The 27868-nt window shown below is 38.3% G+C and overlaps 1 protein-coding gene across 1 annotated transcript; it reads left to right on the forward strand.

Annotated features, from left to right (window-relative positions):
* The first annotated feature begins 838 nt into the window (after window positions 1-838).
* Window positions 839-26830, forward strand: LOC125238726 (3-hydroxy-3-methylglutaryl-coenzyme A reductase). The gene is given in 3 exon segments (XM_048146146.1): window positions 839-992; window positions 24034-26332; window positions 26335-26830. Coding segments are annotated over 2 exon segments (2535 nt in total). The 5' UTR covers window positions 839-992; window positions 24034-24063; the 3' UTR covers window positions 26601-26830.
* The last annotated feature ends 1038 nt before the right edge of the window (window positions 26831-27868 follow it).

A 27868-nucleotide genomic window follows, 5' to 3' on the forward strand; every position in this document is an offset into this window, starting at 1 on the left:
TGCTTTAGGAAATCTGAAGTATTTGAAGTGCCTCTTGAAAACAGTGGGCTAACTATTATTGCAAATTATACTTTACCGTACTTAATTGCAGCTTTTCATTATTTTGTTACGAAAATTATACACTAAAATATTTGCATTTTTTTATTTTTTCATTGATCATCAATATCATCATATTTTTATTTACCAATCATATTCTGAAAGATAGCACACTTGGTAAACTACTATATTTGTGTTTTACGCTATCACCCCCTACAGCGGAGAAAATACTGACAGATATAAGGAAACAAGAACGAATAGGATTATCGTAATTAGGACATGGATGGATTGGAACCTAAGTTGTTTTGATTGTGATAAATAACCCGAACAGTTAAACAAAAGTGGGGATGGACTGGATGGACAGCCTGGACAGGTCACATGATGCATGACCCACAAGGGATATAATGCAAAAATGTCTCAGACTGGTATCCTGAAGATGGCCAGTACCAGACAAGACTCCAACAAGATGACCCTAAAACTCACAGCCACTGGCGAAGGTTGGCGCGTTCAGGATACAGAGGAAGTTGCTAGAGGAGGCCAAGGCCAGGAAGCAAACTGAATGTTGAAAAACTGAAGCCTCTGCAAAGGATGCAACTAGTCTTAAATTTAAAAGCGGAAAAATACTGCATCGCGTGAGACTTGAATGATTGAGCCTGCCAGCGATCTTTGAGCTTAGTGAACGCCAGCCTTTACAGTTTGAACGATCCGCGTAAATACTTTTTTAGTAGAAACTACAGTTGTTTTTATGGCAACACTAAAAAAAATCCATCTTTAGTTCATGGTTTTTACGTCAGTTCACTCCTAATGTGTCTGTGACTGCAGGCCGCAGAAAGTGTGTCAGTCAATGTTAACAATATTTCACAATTTTTAATAATTTCCTAATGAAACGGTGAATTTGGCGGCCTGTACGTTCGTCCGGGAAACTATAAGTTAGAATCTACACAACGTTTTTACTGGTGAGTACTGTTTAAATGTTGCAAGGGTATTTTTCCTGGTATAAAAGTGAAATTTCGATTTCACGTAACCCATTTGAATAAGAAAGAGGTTTCCTTGGTTTCTTTGTTGGGTTGAGTTTTTAAATAATATGCTAATGAATATTTAGGCCACAATTATTCTTTTATTATCAGGTCATGGCTCACTAAATGTTGCGTGTCGAACTGACTTAGTCATTTTAAATTATTGAGATTACTTATATCCGGCGTAAAGATTTAAAATGGGTATTTTCATAAGTATCTGATATTTATTTATACTATAATTACCATATTTTTATAGTGCTTTTAAAAAATATAAGGAGACTGAAAAATTAACTAGAACTTACTTAACTTTGTTAAAAAAATTGACAATTCCAATAAGAAATATGTATTGAAAATGTAAAAAAAATATACAACATTCTGCATTGACACTTAGGTACTTTAGTTGTGTTGAAATTGTTAGATTAGAGAATAAGAACATTTTGATTCACAAAAAAAATGTTAATTATTTTTGATATTAATAAATTTTGGAATATTCATTAGGTTCATCCATACTAATATTATAAATGGGAAAGTGTGTATGTCTGTTTGTTTGTCCGTCTTTTAAGGCCAAACGGAGTGACAAATTAATGTGATTTTTAAGTGGATTTAAGTTGAAGGGATGGAAAGTGACATAGGCTACTTTTTGTCTCTTTCTAACGCGAGTGAAGCCGCCGGCAAAGACATATATAACTCCGTATAGACAGATAAAGTCTAAGAAAAAAACATACCTCAGTACCATACAGAAAAAGGTATGGTGGCCTAGATGGCATTACACCTTTGGGGTACGCTCAGCTAGATGGAGCTAATAATAATATTTGACATTTTAAAACATATCAAGCTTAGAATATGGGCCAAATTGTCAAAACTGAGGTTCAAAAGTTTTAAGCTTGTGTCGAGAGATGGCAGTCTATGCACTGTGATTACACATTTTACTTTGACAGTCTCTTTGTGATATTCGATCCTCTTTGCCGCCGGCACACCTCGGACACTGGCGATCAAATATATGAAAGAGGCGCGTTCCTAAGCACACATTCTAAGCTCGTGTAGGCAAACGCGTACCATGCTTGTATGAGTGACATATGACAGGTCGACTGTTCGCGTTTTTGACAGGCGGTAACTGTGAGGTAACCGAGAGGGGGTGGGCGGCATTTTCAACGGGGAGCGGGAGTGGCCATACTGTACGATAGTACTCTTTATTATACTGTGCCGCCGGCAAAAGCTAGTATTATACAAACTTTTTGTAAGCATGAGCATACTGAAAAAAAAAAAAAATTTTTTTTTATACTCAAATAACTGACATTTATGTAAAGCAACACAGTCTTAAATTAATAAAATGAAAGCTTTTAATTTTTATTGTTTACCAAACAATAAATAAATAAATATTATAGGATATTCTTACACAGATTGACGGTGTCCCACAGTAAGCTCAAGAAGGCTTGTGTTGTGGGTACTCTGACAATGATATATATAATCTATCTATCTATTGAGCCCCTTCTTTTCTGAATTAGAGTATATCTCTTAATATAATGCATATACATAGAAAACATCCATGACTCAGGGACAAAAATCTGTGCTCATCACACAAATGAATGCTCATACCGGGATTCAAACCCAGGAGCGGCGTCACTCTAGGCCAGACCGGTTGTCAAAATGAAGTTTATTTCTTCACATAATGCCTTTTAAAACATTGTATGGTTTAGGCCTCTTTCCAACTTGTGTTGGTTTTATAATCAAGATCACCGCTTATTAAGAAAAAGCCTACTTACTATCCACTAGGGTGGAGCGAAAAAACCCTTTTCTGGAATTAGCAAACCTAATAGTTATCAGTCAATGACCCTTAATCTATGAAACCTTTGTGCAAATTTTCAGCTTTTTTAATCAACGTCTTCAGCCTCCGCATTAGGTTTTAAATTTTGAAAATCTCATACAAACCTGAAAATTCAACTTTCGGATAAAAAATGATTTTCGGCAGTATTATGTTTAGTATCAAAGTGCATGTATCACCATTAGCAATGAAAATTGCCTTTTTTCCATTTTCTTTGGCTTTTTTCAGAAATGTATAAAAAAAAACACCATTTGAAGTACTTGTCATTCATTCAATTAATAATTGTTCTTGTGGGGGTCGTAGAATTCGGCTGGATATGGGTTCAATTCTGGCGTAGGCGAGAGGCTGGCAACCTGTCACTGCAAAGTCACAATTTTATTTTCTTTCAACCCCTTAATTGGTAAGAATGGCACTCTGAAACTCTGGCAGTTTCATGTGCTCTGCCTATCCCTTAGGGTAAGGGTAGGGTAATATAGGCTTGATTACGTATGTATTTAATTAATTATTCTAGTAGTGCATTAATCAAGTACGTCATTCAAAGTAACTGCATCTAAGCAAATATTTTTTATAAAATAATTATATTGTTTTCATTTTTTACAAACCATGTTTTTGCATAATTGTAGAAAAACACCTTTTGTTACAGAAAAATAAAATCAAGCCATAGATTGGACCTATATTTTTTATTATTTCATGTAATACTTGGTATTATGCGATATTTGTATTGAAGGCATGAAAGAACTCAAGTACTATTATTTTGTAAGTTACTTGCGTTTGCTTTGGAGCGTAAATAATTGGCGTGTTGGCTACGCACCGCGATGTATTTGATTTGATGTTGTCATTTTTTTTTTACTTTTTTCGTTAGCAGCCATTCCTCAACCCATCGACGAAATGGCAGCTGACTTTCACGAAGGTTCATTATTCATGGCCGCTAACAATTCTACGTTCTCACAGTTCGTAAAAATCGAGACAATCGACCTGTCATATCTCACTCATACACGCGTGCGTGCGTGCGAGCGTGCGAGCATGCGTGTGTTTGTGTGTGTGTGTGTGTGTGGTTGTAGGAACGCGCCTCTTTCATATACATTTGATCGCCATTGTCCAAGAGGTGTGACTCTTGGCTACACAGTACAGACAGACCCAATAGGTATAGGTAGTATATAGTATAGACAAAGTTGATAATATATGTCGACATTTTTAGAAGCCATTTGACAGAGACAATCATGATCATTTATAGCCGTAGTTCTTTTGTTTAGATTCCTACTTGTTACGGTGCGCGATTTTACACACATGTCACGTATATATCTACTGGATTTATGCGTAAATCGTATCGTAATGATATAAGGTCCTTATTCCGATGGTCAGATAACGTGGACAGAAAAGTCGGGTTTTTTAGGGTTCCGTAGTCAACTAGGAACCCTTATAGTTTCGCCATGTCCGTCCGTCCGTCCGTCCGTCCGTCCGTCCGTCCGTCCGTCCGTCCGCGGATAATCTCAGTAACCGTTAGCACTAGAAAGCTGAAATTTGGTACCAATATGTATATCAGTCACGCCAACAAAGTGCAAAAATAAAAAATGGTAAAAATGTTTTATTAGGGTACCCCCCCTACATGTAAAGTGGGGACTGATATTTTTTTTCATTTCAACCCCAACGTGTGATATATTGTTAGATAGGTATTTAAAAATGAATAAGAGTTTACTAAAATCGTTTTTTGATAATATTAATATTTTTGGAAATAATCGCTCGTAAAGGAAAAAAAAGTGTGCCCCCCCTCTAACTTTTGAACCATATGTTTTAAAAATATGAAAAAAATCACAAAAGTAGAACTTTATAAAGACTTTCTAGGAAAATTGTTTTGAACTTGATAGGTTCAGTAGTTTTTGAGAAAAATACGGAAAACTACGGAACCCTACACTGAGCGTGGCCCGACACGCTCTTGGCCGGTTTTTTGCTATAAGTTGCTCGCGTTAAATCGTGGAATGCTCCATACAAACTTCCACACCCCATTTTAGGGAAGTGGGGAGTTAGAAAGAGACAAAAAGCCCATGTCACTCTCACTCCCTTCAACTATCTCCACTTGAAAAATCATGCCAATTCGTCGCTCCGTTTTGCCGTGAAAGACGGACAAACAGGCACATACACGTTCGCATTTATAATACTAGTATGGATATCATTAAATAACATTGTATTGTAATGTAAATTGACATTGTAATGCATAAACGCATTCGAATTGACGACATTTCTGACGTAGTTCGAAACAGTACCATTTTTAAGGGAACAATGGACAAGTGTATGCCTGATTTTCCCCCATGCGTGACAATCAATGACATTGAATAATGTTTACACACTAAATTAGTACATTATGATACAAAATTACAAATGCGAAAAAAAGGTGCGATAGGTACACGTGCGAAAAGGAAATTCGTTCCTTTTTGCACTTGATTCGTTCTGTACTGATCACTGTAGTGAATGCACATGTAGTACTGAACCAGTACATTACGATACAAGTGCGAAAAAAGGGAGTATTTTAAATCGACACGAGTTTCGCACGTGCACCTATCGTACGACATTTTTCAGTACAGATGGCCCTCCGAAGTTTCGACCTAAAAAGTAATAAACCATTTCTCGCACTAGTGTGTAAAAAGAGCACCATCTGTACTTAAATCATAAATATTTTATTTGTAAACATGGGTACATATAGATCTTACATGGAGTTAAAAAAAATAAAAAAAATCTTAAATTGTACATTACGATACAAGTGCGTAAAAAAGGAAGTTCGAAACGAGTGGCGATAAATTAAAACACGATCAAAGGGAGTGTTTTAAATCGACACGAGTTACGAATTTCCTTTTCGCACGAGTATCGTACGACGTTTTTCAGTTGAGATGGCACTCCGAAGTTTCGAACTGTCGTATAATGAACCTCTTCTCACACTAGTCCGTAAAAAAAACACCATCTGTACTGAATGGTTGAAATGAAATGAAATGAAATATTTATTTTCCAAGTAGGCATATTACAATGCGCTTATGAACGTCAAATAAAGCTACGCCGGCTCTAACCCTACGCCTCAGCCTCGAGAAGATTTCAGTCCCCCCTCAGTTGGAGGGGGGTATCCACTATGTTGTATCGTAATGTACTATTCCAATAATGTCAAAGTACAGGGGAAAATGGGGTCTGCCTTTATATAAAAATCGGTTCTTTCGGTCGTCCCCTTCCGTCTTAACAATATTTATTCAGGTTTAACACCAAATTATATTTTGGTATACTTATTAATTTACTGCTTAAGAGGGCATTCAACGAAAACGTCGTAATAATGTAAAATTGATAGTTTTAGTCGGCAAAATACTACACTTTCCGTCATCTAAAAGACTTATTAAGTTCAGGATTCGATTAGGACATCTTCTTATCTTACATGTTGTGAGACTGGATTTTTAAAAACTAACTCACTTAATTAATTATGATTTTTTTTCTGGTGCATGTTTAGGAAAACCCGCGAAAAGTGCTGACTTAGTCCGTCTAATTTGTAAAATTTGGATAGTTTTGAATGCTTCAAGTGGTAAATTTGTATTATGTTTATCCTGTACTACAATCTTCTGAGACTGCTTCTTTGTTATAAGGCTTTAGAATAGAGTAAATGAGGATATGATGAATCCAATTTGTTTCAGAAATCACCTCAGAATAAGTGTCAATTTCTTCGAAAACTTACGTGTTTTTGAAGTAGTTTTAATATAAAAATAATCTGCAACGCTTACTCAAACAGATTTTATGCAAAAGTTTTCTATTAATTGCAATTTAATATTTTTGACGATTTTTTAAAAATGCCTCCTTATTACCGGTTACGCGCGCTTGCGATGTCAGTACCGCGGCAGAGCTTGTAGAGGCAGGACGTATGTTAGTCCGCTCCGCACGCGGCTCGACGATCGCGAAGTTATTTTGTCATTGTGTGCGGCACCCGCCGTGTCCAAAACCGCACTTGTGTGCGTGTTTGGCTGTACTGTTGCATGTATACTGCGACCGAAAACTTTGATCCTTGTGTTGACGACTTTGGTAACTAACTAATTAACTTGACTAATATTTTTAGTAAGTATTATTTATTATTGAATATCATTTTAGGTTACTGACTCGTCTCAACAAAATCTTTGACAATAGATGGTACTCAGGATCTGATGATGAAGTCAGATCGTAGTCATGAGTTCTCATCAACCAGGTCTTGAAACCATTTCGTGTTTGGACTCGTTTGATTCGCCTCAACAAGATCTTTGACAAGAGGTGATGGTACCCAGGATCTGATGATGAAGCCGGAAGGTAGTCATGAGTTCTCATCAACCAGGTCTTGAAACCATTTCGTGTTTGGGCTCGTTTGATTTGCCTCAACAAGATCTTTGACAAGAGGTGATGGTACCCAGGATCTGATGATGAAGCCGGAAGGTAGTCATGAGTTCTCATCAACCAGGTCTTGAAACCATTTCGTGTTTGGGCTCGTTTGGTTCGTCTCAACAAGATCTTTGACAAGAGATGGTACCCAGGATCTGATGATGAAGCTGGAAGGTAGTCAAGAGAATTCATCAACCAGGTCTTGAAACCACTCCGTGTTTGGGCTCGTTTGGTTCGTCTGAACAAGATCTTTGACAAGAGATGGTACCCAGGATCTGATGGTGAAGCCGGAAGGTAGTCAAGAGTATTCAACAACCAGGTCTTGAAACTCTTCTGTGTTTGGGCTCGTTTGATTCGTCTCAACAAGATCTTTGACAAGAGATGGTACCCAGGATCTGATGATGAAGCTGGAAGGTAGTCAAGAGTATTCCACGACCAGGTCTTGAAACCACTTCGTGTTTGGGTTCGTTTGATTCGTCTCAACAAGATCTTTGACAAGAGATGGTAATCACTCTTTTATACTGTGGCGCATCCACTGTCTCAGTGTGTCAACAGTCAACTAAAGCAGGTAGGCGTAGCGTAGAGTTGTATTTCCTTACAAAAAACTAATACATAGATGTGGACCTTCCTGTGCTCCATGCAATTAAAACAACATAATATTTAAAAACCGGCCGAGTCCGTGTCGGGTCACGCTCAGTGCCTACACTGAACGTGGCCCGACACGCTCTCGGCCGGTTTTTAAAGCCGCGTTGGTAAATAGCCGCTCGGCTCTTCCGTAGTTTTCCATATTTTTCAAAAACTACAGAACCTATCAAGTTCAAAACAGTTTTCCTAGAAAGTTTATAAAGTTCTATTTTTGTGATTTTTAAATATATGGTTAAAAAGTTAGAGGGGGGGGGACACACTTTTTTTTCCTTTAGGAGCGATTATTCCCGAAAATATTAATATTATCAAAAAACGATTTCAGTAATTCATTTTTAAATACCTATTCAACAATAAATCATACGTTAGGGTTGAAATGAAAAAAAAATCACTCCCTACTTTACGTGTAGGGGGGGTACCCTAATAAAACATTTTTTCCACTTTTTATTTTTGCACTTTGTCGGCGTGACTGATATACATATTGGTACCAAATTTCAGCTTTCTAGTTCTAACGGTCACTGAGATTATCCGCGGACGGACGGACGGACGGAGGGACAGACAGACAGACATAGCGAAACTATAAGGGTTCCTAGTTGACTACGAAACCCTAAAAACACATTTTAAATATAAAAAAAACTACTTAAAATTAAAAAATCGGATCTTAGTTCCATTATATATATGTACCTAGAAAACATCATCATCTTCCTTGCGTTATCCCGGCATTTGCCACGGCTCATGGGAGCCTGCGGTCCACTTTGACAACTAATCCCAAGATTTGGCGTAGGCACTAGTTTTTACGAAAGCGACTGCCATCTGACCTTTCAACCCAAAGGGTAAACTAGACCTTATTGAAATAAGTCCGGTTTCCTCACGATGTTTTCCTTCACCGAAAAGAACCTAGAAAACATATCATATACAAAATGAAATAAAACTAAGAAAACGGATTATATTCATTATACGCGATATAATCTGATTCCATAAATTTATTTCATGAGTAACTATCGCGGTGACAGAAGACAATATTATATACACAATTTATTATATTATAAAAGTTTTTTAATTTATTTCTTCCAAGGCTATACACGTTTTAATAAAAAAAACTGTGATAAGTTTAATAATTAAACTAAAAGGTCAAGTATTTATGCACGAAATCATGTATGCAAATATGTAATATATGGTGGTGTTTTTACGCAAGTATCAATAATGGTTAGTCCGCAACGCTACTGACGGCGTGGCGGTACCGACCATGAATGCTATCCCTTTCGCTTTAGCCGCACGTAAGGTTGGTTCGAAGAGGATCGCACGCTATGTCTGTACCGCAGGCTACAATCGTTATGCTTCTGGTTATAGTGTGCGTCTGCACACAGGCGCACGCCAGCGCCGCCGGCGTCGAAATGCGAGCAAGCAGATTTTTTGAAAGCGCTCTTAAGACCTACACAATCGATATTAGAATAGAAAAAGTGTAATGTTTTTTTTTCAAAACAACTGGGTTCGATTCCCCAAGCTGGGTACAGTTTTTGTTTTCAAATGATAGATGCAGTTTTTTCTTTTTTAACCCCCGACGCAAAAACGACGGGGTGTTATATGTTTGACGTGGCTGTCTGTCTGTTTGTGTGTGTGTGTGTGTGTGTCTGTCTGTGGCATCGTAGCTCCCGAACGGATGAACCGATTTAGATTTAGTTTTTTTGTCTGAAAGCTGAGTTAGTCGGGAGTGTTCTTAGCCATGTTTCATGAAAATCGGTCCACTATGTCGATCTATCGACTATCGATCACAAACGCTCCGTCTTGCGTGAGCGACGGGCGACGCGACGCGACGCGACGCGATGCGACGCGATGCGACGGCGATGGCTCAAGGTCATCGCGTATCCATCGCACGAAACTTCGGCACTAGCATTTTGGTGATTAGAATCACAAGATTCGCCGTCTTTCACAATGTGCAAATGGTCTAGCGGGTTTGACTTCTAGGTGGAATCGTTTGCGCCATGAGTGTCGTGAGTTCGAATCTCGGCTCACGCAATCTTTTTGCATTTTTATTTACTTTTTTCTTTTATGTTCTACTAGCTTTTGCCCGCGGCTTCTCTTGAAAGACGGACAAACAAACAGACACACACACACTTTCCAGTTTAATCAGTATGGATTATTTGATTTTGTTTACCTGCTTATTTCTTTCTCTAAGATTCTACTTTCTTATTTTTTTAAGAACTTTGGGTTTTATACTAACAAGGAAAGTTTTAAGTAGCACACAATAATACTGCATTTTGTTTTTATTAACTTAATGTTTATTTTAATCCATACCAATATTATAAACGGGAAAGTGTGTGTGTGTCTATTTATTTGTCCGTCCTTCACGGCAAAACTGAGCTACGAATTAACGTATACTATTTACTTATAACGAATGCTATTTACTTAATGTTGAAATAAAAAAATGTCATACAGTGTAACCCAGTGTTTTTAATGCTGCCATCTAGTGTCGACTGGCATAACCACTACACTAAGAGCCCTTATTCCTTAGAGCGTTCACCAATTTCGTGAAATAGCCATTGATAGATGGCGTTGGTGCTCGGTACGCGAGCCACCGGTAACGCAACACACAGGCAAGAATGATCTTGATAGTTTTGAATTTAATTGCTAGTAACAATTCTTTTGGTTTCATGTATTAACTTTTTTGTAAAGTTTACAAGAGATAAGAATATATTATTATTATATGGTACCTACTAATTGTAAGTAACTTAAAATAAACAGTTTCAAAGAGCTGAGCTGTGTGCAAAAAATTACATGTGTTATTGGCCCGGCTAATGAGATCAAACATGGTCGAGTTACGATAAGTAGAATAGCAGTTCTGTTATTCATTTCCTGACTCGATCATGTGACCTTGGACATCATCGAGATCGACGCTGCTCATCAGCCCAAATGTAATAAGCCCAAACATAGTGGAGTTATTATGAGTAAAATAGCAGTTTTGTTGACCATATCCTGACTCCACCATGAAAACCAGAACCTCATCCTGGGGGCCGGTTTTTGAATCTCACATATGGGATTTGTCACTAAAATAACGGTTGAAAACAGTGAATTGCTTAGTATTTTCAGTGACAATTTTCTGAATTCGAACGCGTGAGACTCAAAAATCGGTCCCCTGGTCCCGAAATATAATACTAATTCAAACTCTCATCAGATTTCAAGTAAAATTTCTTGGATAAAATTGCATGTGTAAAAATCAGGCGGACCGTATGCCTGTTTGCCACCAACAGGATCAAGATTTGTTTAGTCGCAGTACCTATACAGCACTTCTCAGAACTATCTAGCTGCTTACGCTTACGAGAGCACGGTGCGCCGGACTATCGAACGTAGGTCCACTGTCTATGAGCGCTGGGCGCAGACTGAACTGAGCAGTGAGCAGGCCCATGTCAGCAGTGTATTTTATTCGAATTTTATGTGCTTTAAAATAGTACATTACGATACAAGTGCGTAAAAAAGGAAGTATTTCCTTTTCGCACGTGTATCGTACGACGTTTTACAGTACATATGAGCCTCCGAAGTTTCGACCTGGCATATAATGAACCACTTCTCGCACTAGTGCGTAAAAAAAACACCATCTGTACTGAAAAATATCTATCGACACAAAGGTATGTCTTATATGTATTTTTTTTTATATGGCAACAAGAAGTTCTGGTTTAGGATAATATTATTATTTAAGAGTTACAATAAATGCAGGAATCGCAGGAATTACAATGAACGCCCCTTAAAGAGTAGTCTAATTATATTTTTTTTGTATGGGTACCTTTCCTTGTTAGTATAAAAGCCGGAGTTATTAAAAATAAAATAAAAATAAGAATGAAGATTCTTACAGAAAGAAAAAAGTAAACAATCAAATAATAGAAAATAAAAGAAACAAAAATAAAACTGCAAAAGCATGCCTCAGCCGAGGTTCGAACTCACACCGCTGGCGCGGCGTCCAGACGTCGAAACCGCTAGGCTACGAGCCCGTTATAATAACTAGTTAATTTTGTGATCCTATTCACCAAAGTCAAGTGCTAGTACATATATCGTAAGGTCATCGCACTAGTGTTTCATATTTTTAGTTCACACTTAAATTTTAATATTTTACGCAGACAATCACGTATCACCGTGCACATAATCAAAGGCTGTCAATACAAGTTACAAAAGTTGTAATTTCCTTACTTTTTAGGCACATTACTCCTTTGGTCAACTTATGTTAATTTGAATATTTTGAATTTTTATTATAAGAAAATATAAAGAATGAAATGTGAGACTAGTAATCAATCGTTATTTCTCTAGTCCGACCTCTCTACGTATTGAATTTGCTTCTAAAAATCAAATAGCTTGATCGCGCGCCCATCGCCATCGCATCGCGTCGCATCGCCGTCGCGGGCCGTCGCGGGCCGTCGCTTACGCAAGACACTCCCATATGAACACAGCGGTTTGATCGCATCGCGTCGCATCGCGTCGCTTAACATTCGCATGTTCATCGCTAGTTCGTCGCGTCGCATCGCCGTCGCGTTCCGTCGCCCACCTAAGACAAGTCCATAGAGATAGAAGGTTTGATTTCGTCGCATCGCATCGCATCGCGTCGCCGTCGCGGGTTCGTCGCTCACGCAAGACGCGGCGTAAGAACAGATCTTCGTATGTCGTCTTATAGTTTCAGATATTCCCATACTGACCGATTTGAATGAGCCACCCTGTATATAGCGATTTTTTTTTATCTAGCCTATAATGGTGTCCTACTGCTGGGCAAAGGCCTCTCCCTTAACCTCCATGACTCCCAGTTTAGTGCCTCTTCCGGCCAGTTGGTGAGGAAGGTGTCTAGGTCGTCCCTCCATCTTCTTCTGGGCCTGCCGCGTCCGCGCTCTATTTGTGGCATCCACTTGGTGGCTACACTAGCCCATCTGTCAGGATGCATGCGGCAGACGTGACCAGCCCAGTCCCATTTGAGCCTGACAGTCCTCTCGCCGACGTCGGCAATGCGGGTTTTTGAACGCAGCGTGGTGTTCCGGATACGATCGGTCCTCTTCTCACCTAAAATACTACGCTCAATAGCCCGTTGGCAAACCTTCAATTTGGACTTCTGACTAAGGCCTTGGTTTGGACTTCTGGTAAGTGACCATGTTTGAGCACCGTAAGTCAGGACGGGCAGGATACAGAGAATTACTGTCAAAAAAAAAAGTGTAGCCACAGTGCATAGGCTGCCTGTGTCTGTCCACGCATGATTATAACTTTTGAACCTCAGTTTTGACAACTAGCCCACATTCTTAACTTAACCCTTAAATGCATGATTTTTTTCTTTTAACTAGAAATTAATAATGTGATAGACAATGGTTTTCTGACTCTAGGAAAAATAATAAAAAAATATTTAACATCGATTTTAATACTAAATCAGTGTTAGAAGTATTATACCGGTTCGATCAAAAAAAAAATTTTGAAAATCGGTCCACGATTCTCGGAGATATCGAATAACATACATACAAAAAAAAAAAAAAAAAAAAAAAAAAAAAAAAAAACATTCAGTCGAATTGAGAACCTCCTCCTTTTTTGAAGTCGGTTAAAAATAGGCTAAATCTTACTTATATAAATATATAATTACTAGTAAAATTTATAAGAAAACTTTTACTACTATTAAAAAGGTCCACTATTTAAGAAACCCCTATGATAAAATGATTAAACATTAAATAGTTACTAACTCTGAAAAAATCTGCCTGAATCATGTACTAAAAATCACCATCATCCAGTTTTTTCACACTTTTCCGCCATTTTTTCTTAAATAAAAACATTATTTCCAACCATTTAAGAAAAAATGGCGGAAAAGTGTGAAAAAACTGGATGATGATCCTACAGATCTAAGAAAAATAAATAAAAAAGTCCAGCTTATATTTTGGCTAGTTTATTAAAAAATACATGCATTGTAGCCAAATGGCAACAATATGCATTTAAGGGTTAATATGTGTCAAATAAGAATATAAGCGCCGTCTAGACGACCATACATTTTTTTTTAAAGTTACGAGGTATGTTTTATTTTTTGACTGTTGGGCGCTGGCCTTCTAAAAGACAGTTTGGGGTATACATACAGGTGGGGTACTAGATACCGTGCTGCTACGCAAAAACAGTCTTAGAAGAGCTTCCATCAATATCAAACGACTAAGTGCGTTTTCACATTATCCGATCCGATATCGGATGTCGGACCGATATCCCATACATTACAGGTGCCATCTTGGATTTTTACTATTGAAATCCTTCCGACATCCGATATCGGATCGGATAATGTGAAAACGGCCTAAATGTTAGCGTTTACAGATTTTGGGAAAACATACAGGGTGCGAGAATAACGATATTTTCGAATAACTCCGGTCTGGCGCAGTCGGTAGTGACCCTGCCTGCTACGCCGCGGTCCCGGGTTCGAATCCCGGTAAGGGCATTTATTTGTGTGATGAGCACAGATATTTGTTCCTGAGTTATGGATGTTTTCTATGTATATAAGTATTTATATATTATATATATATCGTTGTCTGAGTACCCATAACACAAGCCTTCTTGAGCTTACCGTGGGGCTCAGTCAATCTGTGTAAGAATGTCCTATAATATTTATTTATATTTATATTATTTATTATATATCGTTGTCTGAGTACCCCACAACACAAGCCTTCTTGAGCTTACCGTGGGCCTCAGTCAATCTGTGTAAGAATGTCCTATAATATTTTTTTATTTATTTATAACTTTTTTGATGCCAATCGAACTTATTTCTATCCAGGGTCAAAAGCACACGGACCAAAATAGTAACAAAACTTTTACACTCTGTATAAATAGTTACTATAGTTGAGGAGTGTCTTTTCAAAAGGGCTTATTTCCATTTTTTCTTTTTTTTAAACTATGAATGCAGTTTTTTTTTATAGAAAATTACGTGTTGTTTTGAGATTAAAGCTCGAAAAGTCTCGCCCTGATCTTTAAAAAAAAGAGTAACATCAAAGTTTAGAACACATTTTGAAAAATGTGTAATGATTATTTATGTGGATAAACCAATGTATGTTAGTACGACAACATTGATATCAACTAACTTAATACAAAATCCAAAAATTAAATAAAACTATTTTAAAATAATAACGTTTACGCTACGAGGCCACAACAAAAGGGCTTAATTCCCAAAAGTTCGCATCAAAAGTGCTTAATTCTCAAAAACATATGGTAATTAAATATTGATTTAGGTACACATGTTACGTTTGATGTAATTATAGCATTAACGTCAACTTACAATATTACAATTTTGCAAATTAAATATTAATTTCAAAATCAATACCGTGGAATTATGTTTTTCTCGATTTCCCAAAAAAAGTTCAACATACAACATACAATCACGCCTGTATCCCATAAAGGGGTAGGCAGAGCACATGAAACCACTAAAGCTTCAGGGCCACTCTTGGCAAATAAGGGGTTAAAAGAAAACGAAACTGTGGCATTGCAGTGAAAGGTTGCCAGCCTCTCGCCTACACCACAATTTAACCCATATCCCATAGTCGCCTTCTACGACACCCACGGGAAGAAAGGGGGTGGTGAAATTCTAACCCGTCACCACACAGGCAAAAGTTCAAAGTGGAAATAAGCCCTTTTGAAAAGACACTCCTCAGTTGGAACTTGGAATGCCACTGACATTCGCCAACTATGTAAATAAATTAAATAAAAATAAAACTAGCTGTTTGACCAGTTTTCCGAATGCTAAATGTCATTCCAATGAGTATTTCAAACTTTCACGCTTTAAATATTATTATAAAATATTTTTCCCCGCACTAGCTCGGAAACACGTGTTTTATCCTTTAGTGCCAGCGGGTAAAAACATTTTATCCACTAGTGGATAAAGTAATTTGACCTTGAATATAGTCAATTTTTCGTTAAAATTGATAAAAGTGGGTGAATCTAGTGATAAACATGACTTATCACCTGAGGAATTACCACCTGGAAGCAGTGATAAACGCGTTTTTTGCTTTGTACTTTCCTCGCTATAGTGAGGGGAAAAGTTTGTGTTACACACGGGTACAAATTTATTTTTCCCCTCACTAGCTCGGAAACACGTGTTTTATCCTTTAATGCCAGCGAGTAAAAACGCATTTTATCCACTAGTGGGTCCTTCCCTTCAACTGTCTCCACTTAAAAAATCACGTCAATTCATCGCTCCGTTTTGCCGTGAAAGACGGACAAACAAACAGACACACACTTTCCCATTTATAATATTAGTATGGATAATGTATATAGTATAAGTAGTACAAGCATCACCCTTAGTGAGTTTTCACATTATCCGATCCGATATCGGATGTCGGACCGATATCCCATACTTTACAGGCGCCATCTTGGATTTTTCCATTGAAATCCTTCCGACATCTGATATCGGATCGGATAATGTGAAAACGGACTTACCGGGATTCGAACTCAGAACAGTAGTTCGCTAGACACATCCATACTAATATTATAAATGGGAAAGTGTGTGTGTCTGTTTGTTTATCCGTCTTTCACGGCAAAACGGAGCGACGAATTGTCGTGATTTTTTAAGTGGAGATAGTTGAAGGGATGGAGAGTGACATAGGCTACTTTTTGTCTCTTTCTAACGCGAGCGAAGCCGCGCGCATAAGCTAGTATCCAATGTTTGTTTGTAAACACAGATGAGCCGCGGAAGTGTGCCAACTGCCAACGATCAAGGCCACAGGAGAAAGCGAATTTTTACCGCTATAACATTATCAGAAGAAAAAGAGCTTAATATTAAACACCTTAGAAATAGAGGTATACTCTAGTCGGTAAATAATAGGGTACATAATGAAATACGCATTTTTATAACCGGTTTGTAATTAAAGATATAAAGTAACAATATCGAGGCAAATCTCTAAAGGAGCTCGCTGACTATAAGCCCGCCGGATGGCAACAGTCAGTTATTCAGCTCTGTAATTTTTAACCCCCGACGCAAAAACGACGGGGTGTTATAAGTTTGTCGTGTCTGTCTGTGGCATCGTAGCTCCCGGACAGGTGAACCGATTTAGATATAGTTTTTTTTGTCCGAAAGCTGAGTTAGCCGGGAGTGTTCTTAGCCATGTTTCATGAAAATCGGTCTACTATGTCGCGGTCGGGGTTTTTTCAAAATTTTAATTTTGTGGTTAGGTTAGGTTATTAAGCCATGTAGTCATAGGGCTTACGGCGAAATTATGGTCAAAAGCTGCACTTTATGCAGAAAGCAAGCCACTTTGCACAGTGATACTAGGGACCAATACAAATAATTTCATCCGAGGAAACACGATTTTTATCCACTACAATTCAAGATGGCGGACATTTTCCAAAATGGCGGCCTCATATTTTTAAAAATTTATAGAATCACAACGGCTGCACCGATTTTGATGGTTGGGGTGTCTATCAGTTCGTATTGAAACTTTTATTAATATAAAAAATAAAAACATAAAAAAAATTAAGATGGCGGCCGAATAATAAGAAAAATATGAAATTTTCAAACTTTTTTTTTCATTCTCCTGAAATTTACCAATAGATTTTCTATGATATGGCCACATTTGTAGATATATAAATTAAACCTGATAATATTATCTACATAATAAAATAAAAATCATGATAATCCGTTGAGTAGTTTTTGAACTATACCCATTTCAAATGGAGCGCGCGGATTTGAAAGACGTTTTTGCACGTCATGTAAAAAAATTTGGAATCATAACGGCTGCACCGATTTTAATGGTTGGGGTGGCTATCAGTTTGTATTAAAACATTTATTCATATAAAAATTAAAATCATTTAAAAACTTAAAGATGGCGGCCGAATAATAAGAAAAATATGTTTTTTTTTTATTCTCACGAAATTTACAAATAGTTTTTCTACGATATGGTCACATTTTTATTTATTGAAATAAAATCTGATAATATCATCTAAAAATAAAACAAAAAAGGTTAAAATCCGTTCAGTAGTTTTTGAACTATACGCATTGCAAATGAAGCGCGCGGGTTTGAAAGAAGTCTCGTACCGCTATACACGCAAGACTGATTATTTATTTTGGTCACCACTTACTATATTACTATTCAGAATCAATGTTTTTAGTATTTATATACATTATTAGGTTTTTATTCCGAGTTTAGGTATATGTAGATAACCCCCGTAAACGTTGATGGTCATAATTTTTTTTAATACGTAAAAGAACTTAAATAGGTACACATAACATTTGCATCACTTCTCCTTTTCAAGGCTAGAGATAATCTCCGACAACTTCTGTAGGGGGCTACGGAAACATATTATATTAATAGAAAACTTATTTTTTGCTTCTCGTCTAGGTTATACTGAAAGATAAAAGAGTCATTCAAAATAATATCAAAATACAAGGAAATAATGAATAAATATTAATTTATAATATCATTTTTGCAAAATTATTTTTATTTTGGCAGCTGCCTGTGCAAATGTTACATTGCATTATTTGCATTGCGCAGGGTAGACCCACAACACGTACAGCGTATTGTTTCGCAGCCTGTTTCACAACCGCAATTGTCCAAGTATTCCCATTCATACCATATCTCCCTGTTTTCAGACCACTGCAGTACCCAACTATCATTGTACGTCTTCCAACCCCAGGATGATGGCATAGGCACAGAAGTAATATCCAGAATATAGGGCGTTGTTATACAACACGGAGCGCAAGTGCTGCCGATGTTGGTTACTAATTTATTTTTGGTGGTAAACAGTTTCTTGCTCACCAAGTTCAGGTGAACTTTTCAAGCATGGCGATTATTCCTCCAGGAAGACTTTGTAGTTACTGCGATGTTTCTATCAAAGCTGGTATAACTTCAGGGTGTGCAAACAATGTTTTAGAACATGATTTTTTTCTTTTATATTGAAAAAAGAAGTGGTGTCAGACGTAAAGACGTGAAAACCACGAAGAGCAGTCGGTCTTCCAGGATCCAAAGTGTTGGCTATTTTATAACTTATACTCTGGCACTTCTGGCAGGTTATTCTCATTTAAAATATTAAGAAAATATACTAGATAAGACTTGGAAATTTCCCAATATTTCTCCAATATTTCTTCAATTTTCTCCATAGATCCCATGCTTAAATGCCAAATTGGGACCGTTCTTAACACATATTTTAGTGAGCAAGCATGGACTCAGGCCTGTTTTCCGGTATGGTTTGGCGGCTTAGGCACTCGTAAAGTGTCGTTTTGCCGACATTCCTGCCTCCATTTACATCACGTCCAATCTCGCAAGTAACATCTTGAAAGCCTCCACGGCTACAAACTGCGAAATAAACTCAAACAACAAAGGGCATGGGACACTAGTACCCGTTACCACCCTGAACTCACTCGAGGCCTCGTTCATGAGGCAAAGACCTTTCGGACTCTAAGCTAGGTCCAAACTCGAATCTGGCCACTGACTTTGCGTCTATCCTTCACCCGTACTTCAGACTCCAGTAGTTTTTATTTAAATACCAAGACATTTGTATCGAAAGATCTGATGATACGCGTGAGTCCCTGTTCCGCCATATCTTTTGCGCGAGGTACAATGAGGCTATCAGCTTCAGAGCAAATGTTCTCTGAGGAAGTAAATTGTTTAGAAAAAAAAATCACCACACTAATAACATCAACAGGCTACAGTTTCTGGAACAAGCCTTGTTGGTTGTCATACTAACATAACAGTGTCTTCCTGGAGGAATAATGGCCAACCTTGAAAAGTTCACCTGCGGCCTATATATGATCCGCAGACTCCACATTTATCGGTGAACTTGGTGCGCAAGGAACTGTTTCCAACCAAAATTAATAACCAGCATCCCACCAACATCATCAGCACTACAAAACATACGCTCCTTGTCGTATAACAAGCAAACCATCTCGAAACGTAGACTAAGTAGACGAGAAGCAGAAAATAAGTTATTTTATACATTGATATTTCTGTAACCCCCTACAGAAGTTGTCGAAAATTATCTCTGGAGTCCTCGGAAAGGACAATTGCTATTAATACAAATGATATGTTATGTGCATTTAAGTTCTTTTACATATTAAAATAAAAATTATGACCATCAAAGTTTACGGGGGTTATCTAAATATACCTAAGCTCGGAATAAAATACAAATAATGTATATAAATACTAAAAACATTGATTCTGAATAGTAATATAGTAAGTTGTGACCAAAATAAATAATCAGTCTTGCGTGTATAGCGGTACGAGACTTCTTTCAAACCCGCGCGCTTCATTTGCAATGCGTATAGTTCAAAAACTACTGAACGGATTTTAACGTTTTTTGTTTTATTTTGCAGATGATATTATCAGATTTTATTTCAATAAATAAAAATGTGACCATATCGTAGAAAAACTATTTGTAAATTTCGTAAGAATAAAAAAAAATGAAAATTTCATATTTTTCTTATTATTCGGCCGTCGTCTTTAATTTTTTTAAATTATTTTAATTTTTATATGAATAAATGTTTTAATACAAACTGATAGCCACCCCAACCATTAAAATCGGTGCAGCCGTTATGATTCCAATTTTTTTTACATCATGTGCGAAAACGTCTTTCAAATCCGCGCGCTCCATTTGAAATGGGTATAGTTCAAAAACTAATCAACGGATTTTCATGATTCTTATTTTATTGTGTAGATAATATTATCAGGTTTAATTTAAATACATACAAATGTGGCCATATCATAGAAAATTTATTGGTAAATTTCACGAGAATAAAAAAAACAGTTTGAAAATTTCATATTTTTCTTATTATTCGGCCGCTATCTTAATTTTTTTTATGACTTTATTTTTTTATATTAATAAGCGCTTTAATACGAACTGATAGACACCCCAACCATCAAAATCGGTGCAGCCGTTATGATTCTATAAATTTTTAAAAATATGCGGCCGCCATTTTGGAAAATGTCCGCCATCTTGAATTCTAGTGGATGAAAATCGTGTTTCCTCGGATGAAATCATTTGTATTGGTCCCTTGTATCACTGTGCAAAGTGGCTTGCTTTCTGCATAAAATGCAGTTTTTTTCCGTAAGCCCTATGACTAATGTCACTCGTGTGACTCGTGTCCACTTAGATACCAAACCGGTTCGGCTTGCCCAATATTTGCTAACATCGTCCCCTTTGCTGACTGACATAGTTCCGATCATGGCTATGAGATGAGAGTAGCTTGAGAGCGGTAACCTCTATCTCAATATAGGGGGCATTCCACAAAAATGTCGCTTGCGACATGCAATAGGCTACTTGACCCCATAGATTTATATAATTAAGCTAGATTGAGTAGTTAGGCCAAAAAGTGTGCATAATAATTCATAATTCATAATTTATTGCATAATAATCATGTGGTACAAAACAGGTGTTACAATATGATAGGTTCACACATGAACCTTGTTAGGGCACATCATATAGCTCACACTTTGTTTGCCATACTAAATAGAACCTTATCACCGGTCCAGAAAGGCGTTCGTGTCAGACTAGTAAAAGTATGTCCACATGAGAGGGCAAAGTTGGGGCTGGTGTCCCTCTCGCACTTATTGCCACTGTTAAAATCATTTGAATGACGTCATCACTGTCATTATTTGGGGATACCAGTCAATATTCAAAGTTACTACCAAATCTACTAATACCCAATTAAAGGTATTTTTTAATTGAGCAAATCTTTGGTTTTATGGCTTCATAATAATGACTTACCAATTCGTTACAAGGTGTTAATACCCTTGCCTCGATATAATACAAAAATAATTTAAGAAGTTTATAAACTTAGTTATCATACATGTAAAAATACTACTACTATAGTAAGCTCTTTAACACTGGTCACACGTGCGAGAGGGACACCAGCCCCAACTTTGACCCTCTCATGTGGACACACTTTTACTAGTCTGACACGAACGCCTTTCTGGACCGGTGATAAGGTTCAATTTAGTATGGCAAAAAAAGTGTGAGCTCAGTCCCTATTGAAGGTCCATGCTTGACCCTTTTTTAAAGTTTGTCTTATATTATTACTTGCTGTCCAATTAACCGAAAAAAAATATCACTATATTTTATTATGACTTATAAACCGCAAAAAATATTTTTAAACAATAATTTTACGTAATCAGGCAAAAACAGCATCAGCCATGTCATCTATAGATCTTCTGTGAATGAAGTCATTCAGTGCGAATGCGAAAACAACTCTTTCTGACACTTTAAGTACGAGGCATAAAGGTCATTTATGTCAGTGGTTCATTTGACATGAATTCTATGACGTCACTAAACGACCGACAGCGTTTTCGGTGGCCCATGGCGGATATCCCATACAACAGGCGCCATCTTGGACCTTTTCCATTGAAATCCTTCCGTCCGATATCGGACCGGAGAATGTGAAAACGGACTAACTCGGATTAAAGTAATTGGACTGAACAACAGAATTTCACAATTGTTTTTCTAAAACAGGTGTTTTTTAATACAAATATTATTTCATTATAGCTTTGTTCTAATTATTCTATTAGGTGAACAACTGTTTAATTAGTAATAGCTGTAGTCATCACAATGTAATAATAGGTAAAATGTTTGTAATTTTAGCGAATTTACTTTTTTATACGTTTAATATGCTTTTATCCATATTTATTTATTATTATTATTTATTTAATCAAAAAGTAACACAGCATTACAGTTTACACTAAGGCAGTGTGAAACTACAAAATACAAAACAAGACACAAACGATAAATAATACAAATCAAACATTAGATTTGGGCGACGACGTAACAGCGTGGCTCCGTTGCGTCGTCTGACTCGGCGTAGGATTCGGCAGGTTGCTACGGAACCGCCGAAATATCACACCCTATCATAAGAGGTCAGCGGTGACCATAGGGCTGGCAGCTTGCTCGCCCAAAGAATAAGCCTTGCGATACAACAAGGAAATGCTGCCAGTGTCTACGGCACCATGCCTGAGGAGGTTACTTAGTTTTTAATATTTTTAGTTTACTTAGGTATTTAGTTTTAGATTAAGGTTTAGTTTATGATTAGTATTATTGTTTTTATTTTAAGAGTGTTATTGTCAATAAAATTGTTTTATAATTTAATAAAAGGTACATTTATAACAAAAACATATGTCCCACAAAACGGTTTTCACATTTCGACTGTGGCCACTGTGGGATCAGTCTCTTCGCTAAGAAAACTAAAATGACATTTAAATACTATTAATTAAAAACTTAGACTTCTTTTGAATTTAGCTCTATTGGCTTCCGTCGTGATATATAGTCTCCACTCGTGGTAACCATACGAAATTATGCAGTTTACAAGTTTGTAAACAAAGAATCCGCTACAGAACAACAATGTTTCATATTAATGTTTTAGCCTTGAATTGGTAAATACGAGCGAACTCGCTAACAAGTGCGAACCGACTCTCCACTCTCCACTGTTTAGCGTACTCATTGCATTGCTTTTTACGGTTCCGTCCGTACTTCGAAAGGAAAAAACAGAACCTTTAGATCACTTTTTTGTCCGTCCCCGTACGTCTGTCTGTCAAGACCCTTGTTCTGAGGGACGCGTGGAAGTATCAAGCTGGAATTTATATCAAATAGCTAAAAATTAGGGATGTACCGAGTATTGATTTGGCCGACTAGGCCGACTACCGACTAGTCGGCGCTTGGGTGGCCGATTAGTCGGCCGACTAGTCGGCTAGTCGGCCAGAACATAATTTTCGACGGAAGTCACCCAAATTTTTGAATGACGTTTTTGGCCCTTCGTTCGCTTTTTTTTTACATTCAACATTTTCTGTTTTTAAGAACCGGTTTGTACTAAAAATCAAACTTCTAAGCCAACGCAATCAAAAGGTATAGCCGTTTATGCCGCAAAAAGAGAACTCAGAATCTCGTAATTTGGCACGAGCAAAGTTTTATATATTAACACTCATCTACATTGTTCAGTCTAAGGGCCAGTCGCATCGACCACATTTGACAGACGCATCATCGCCACGCAGCAGACGACTATTGGAACTTCCCTTGCGATGAAATTTAACTAACGCTTTATCGATGACAAACGGTTTGGTGTAACCGACCCTAAATCTATGCAATACAATAAAGAATAAAGAATAAAGTGAGCCTAGGCCGATTTTGAAGAAGTATGTGTCTCATCTCAGCACCACAACCCAATGACTAAAATCAATTTTTCTTCTTTTCCAGACATAAGCTGCTCAGCAGCTCTCAGCAAAAATGAAGCTCTGGGGCGCGCACGGCGAGTTCTGCGCTCGCCACCAATGGGAGGTGATCGTTGCCACCCTCGCCTTGCTGGCTTGTGCAGCCAGCGTGGAGAGGCACGGCCCTGGCACCAGGAGTGAGCGCTGCGCAGGCTGGGCCCGAGCCTGCCCCGGCTTAGAAGCAGAGTACCAAGCGGCCGACGCCGTTATCATGACCTTCGTCCGATGCGCGGCCTTACTATACGCCTATTATCAGATCTCCAACCTACACACCATAGCTTCCAAGTACTTACTCATCATAGCCGGCGTTTTCTCCACGTTCGCTAGCTTCATCTTCACATCAGCTCTTGCTAGTATGTTCTTTAGCGAGGTAGCCGGCATCAAAGATGCCCCATTCCTGTTTCTACTAGTCGCTGACGTGGCTAGGGGCGCGAGGATGGCTAAAGCGGGCTGGTGCGCCGGTGAAGACCAGGGGAAGAGAGTGGGGAAGGCACTGTCGCTGCTTGGACCGACTGCTACTCTAGACACTTTGCTAGCGACTCTTCTCGTTGGGGTTGGGGCGTTGTCGGGCGTGCCAAGATTAGAACATATGTGCACGTTCGCCTGTCTGGCTTTGCTAGTCGACTACTTGGTCTTCGTAACTTTCTACCCAGCCTGTCTATCTCTGGTCGCTGATTTTGCAGCGAGTAGAGGCACAATATCTTCAGACGGACCTTTCTCAGAATTAGATCTAAAACCCAACCCTGTGGTCCAGAAAGTTAAAATGATCATGGCTGCCGGACTTCTTTGCGTCCATTTAACTAGCCGTTGGACCCTCACAGCTAACAGTGGCAATATGGAAGGACCTTTAAATGAAAACTCGACCCCGATTTCTCAGGACAACGTGTTGTTACACTCTTACGTGAAATGGTTCTCAGTCAGCGCAGATTACATAGTTATAGCGACGTTGCTCTGCGCCCTGATCATCAAATTCGTGTTCTTTGAGGAGCAGAGAAATTGGATCATCGATATGAATGATATGGTTGTTAAAGAACTTGTAGCCAAAGAGGAGACGCAGAAAATTAACAAGAAACCGATGTTTTCTGTTGGTGATGACATCACTGCAGAGGCGACCACGCAAACTGATAATATAATAAGCTCGGAAGAATCAGAATGGCCTACTTTATCCCCGAGCTCCTCGGCAAATAAACTTAACGCTAAAAAGCGACCCATGGCAGAATGCCTAGAAATCTACAGAGCTGAAGGCGCGTGCACATCCCTCAGCGATGAAGAAGTAGTCATGCTAGTGGAACAATCTCATATTCCTTTGCATAGACTTGAAACAGTCCTGGGAGATCCGCTGAGAGGAGTCAGGTTACGACGCAGAGTCGTCGGAAATCGCTTCCAGACTGACGCAGCCATAAAGCAACTACCATATCTAAATTACGATTACAGCAAAGTATTAAATGCTTGTTGCGAAAATGTTATAGGGTTTGTAGGTGTCCCAGTAGGCTACGCTGGTCCCTTAGTAGTAGATGGAAAGCCTTATATGATCCCGATGGCTACTACCGAAGGGGCTTTAGTAGCTTCGACCAACAGAGGCGCGAAAGCCATAGGCGCTAGGGGAGTCACAAGCGTTGTGGAAGATGTGGGGATGACCAGAGCCCCCGCTGTGAGATTCCCAAATGTTATTCGAGCTCATGAATGCAGACAGTGGATCGATAATAAAGACAATTATGCACTGATCAAAGAATCTTTCGATTCTACTTCCCGTTTTGCAAGACTCCAAGAAGTTCACATAGGAGTGGACGGTGCCACGCTTTATCTAAGATTTAGAGCCACCACAGGAGATGCCATGGGCATGAACATGGTTTCAAAAGGCGCTGAAAACGCCTTGAAAGTCCTCAAATCTTACTTCACCGACATGGAAGTTATCAGTTTATCAGGCAACTATTGTTCCGACAAGAAAGCTGCCGCCATCAATTGGGTGAAAGGCAGAGGGAAGCGCGTCGTGTGCGAAACTACAATATCCGCTGAGAATTTGAGGACTATATTCAAAACTGACGCCAGAACTCTATCTAGATGTAATAAGATTAAGAATCTATCAGGATCAGCTTTAGCTGGGTCCATAGGAGGAAACAATGCTCATGCCGCTAATATGGTGACAGCCATTTTTATCGCTACTGGACAAGATCCCGCTCAAAACGTTACCAGTAGCAACTGTTCTACAAACATGGAAGTGTGCGGAGAGAATAGTGACGACTTATATGTAACTTGCACTATGCCTTGTTTGGAAGTCGGCACAGTTGGGGAGGCACAGTTTTGACTGGACAAGGTGCCTGCCTCGAGATTCTAGGAGTCAAAGGTGCGGGAGTAGTTCCGGCTGAGAACTCTGCTAGACTAGCATCTTTAATCTGCGCTACGGTCTTAGCGGGTGAACTAAGTCTTATGGCAGCCCTCGTGAACTCTGACCTGGTCAAATCCCACATGAGGCATAACAGATCGACTCTAAACGTCCAAACTATCACCAACGAAGTCACCATGTCAAACAATCTCAGAGTACCAAGATTATAACATGTATGCATACTTAGTTATAAGGCAATTTTACTCGAATTATGGCGGATATTTTTGTACGTTTTTTAAGTGTATTCTTAAGTATTAATATTCATTATTTTAAATTAAGTTGTAACGCTGGTTGGCTTCCATTGTATTTTTCAGCGTTTGTATTAGCTATGTCTCACTGCCGTGAACATTTGACATTTTTGTTATGTTATGTTTGATTATTACATGATTATGACATTTGATTGAACGACTTTGTATATATTCCTTTTAGTTAAATAATGTTAAAGTATTATTACATCATTTTTGACCAGAGAGTAGAAATAATAAGACTTAAAATATCTCCACAGTCAATACAGGTGTGTCTTAAGTGTCTGATGTAAGAATCTGAACAATCAGTAGTCCGTTTTCTTTGATACGTCGATACAGGAGGTAGATAATAAATAAAACAAGTTTCTCCAGAAAGCGTCAAAGTACGGGTTGCTGCGCTAAACGAAGTTACCGTTTTTCGGCTCCGTCGAACAGAAAAATAGTATACACACCTTGGCCACAGTATAATAAAGAGTACTATCGTACAGTATGGCCACTCCCGTTCCCCGCTGAAAGTGCTGCCCTATCCCCTCTCGGTTACCGCCTGTCAAAAACGCGAACAGTCGACCTGTCATATTTCACTCATACAAGCATAGTACGCGTTCACCTACACGAGCTTAGACTGTGTGCTAGGAACGCGTCACTTTTATATATTTGATCGCCAGTGTCCGAAGTGTGCCTTGGCCAAGTATGTCTTTGGTCAAAAATAAGTAGCTAAATGATATATGAAGTGCTTTATTGACTTATTTAATATTTTTGTAGGTGCAAGTCGCATACGCAAATCGCTTATTGACACAATTGAGCGTAGTAGGTACACTCTAGTAATGTCTACATGTATCCAAAATGTTTATTTAGAATGTCGTCATGGAAAGCGTTGAATAAAATAGAAAATAAGTTACTCGATTATCAAATAAAATGCAAACTGTTTTTTAACCCCCGACGTAAAAACGACGTGTCTGTCTGTCTGTGGCATCGTAGCTCCCGAACGGATGAACCGATTTAGATTTCGTTTTTTTGTTTGAAAGCTGAGTTAGTCGGGAGTGTTCTTAGCCATGTTTCATGAAAATCGGTCCAGTATGTCGAGGTTTTTTGAAAATTTAGATTTTGTGGTTACCCAACTAACAAAAATTAGTCTTATAGTGGCTTATAATGCCAAAAATAGTACTCTTATAATAACCTTGTAAACCCTTTAC

The sequence above is a fragment of the Leguminivora glycinivorella genome, chromosome 24 (genome assembly GCF_023078275.1).
Source record: "Leguminivora glycinivorella isolate SPB_JAAS2020 chromosome 24, LegGlyc_1.1, whole genome shotgun sequence".
NCBI lineage: Eukaryota > Metazoa > Arthropoda > Insecta > Lepidoptera > Tortricidae > Leguminivora > Leguminivora glycinivorella.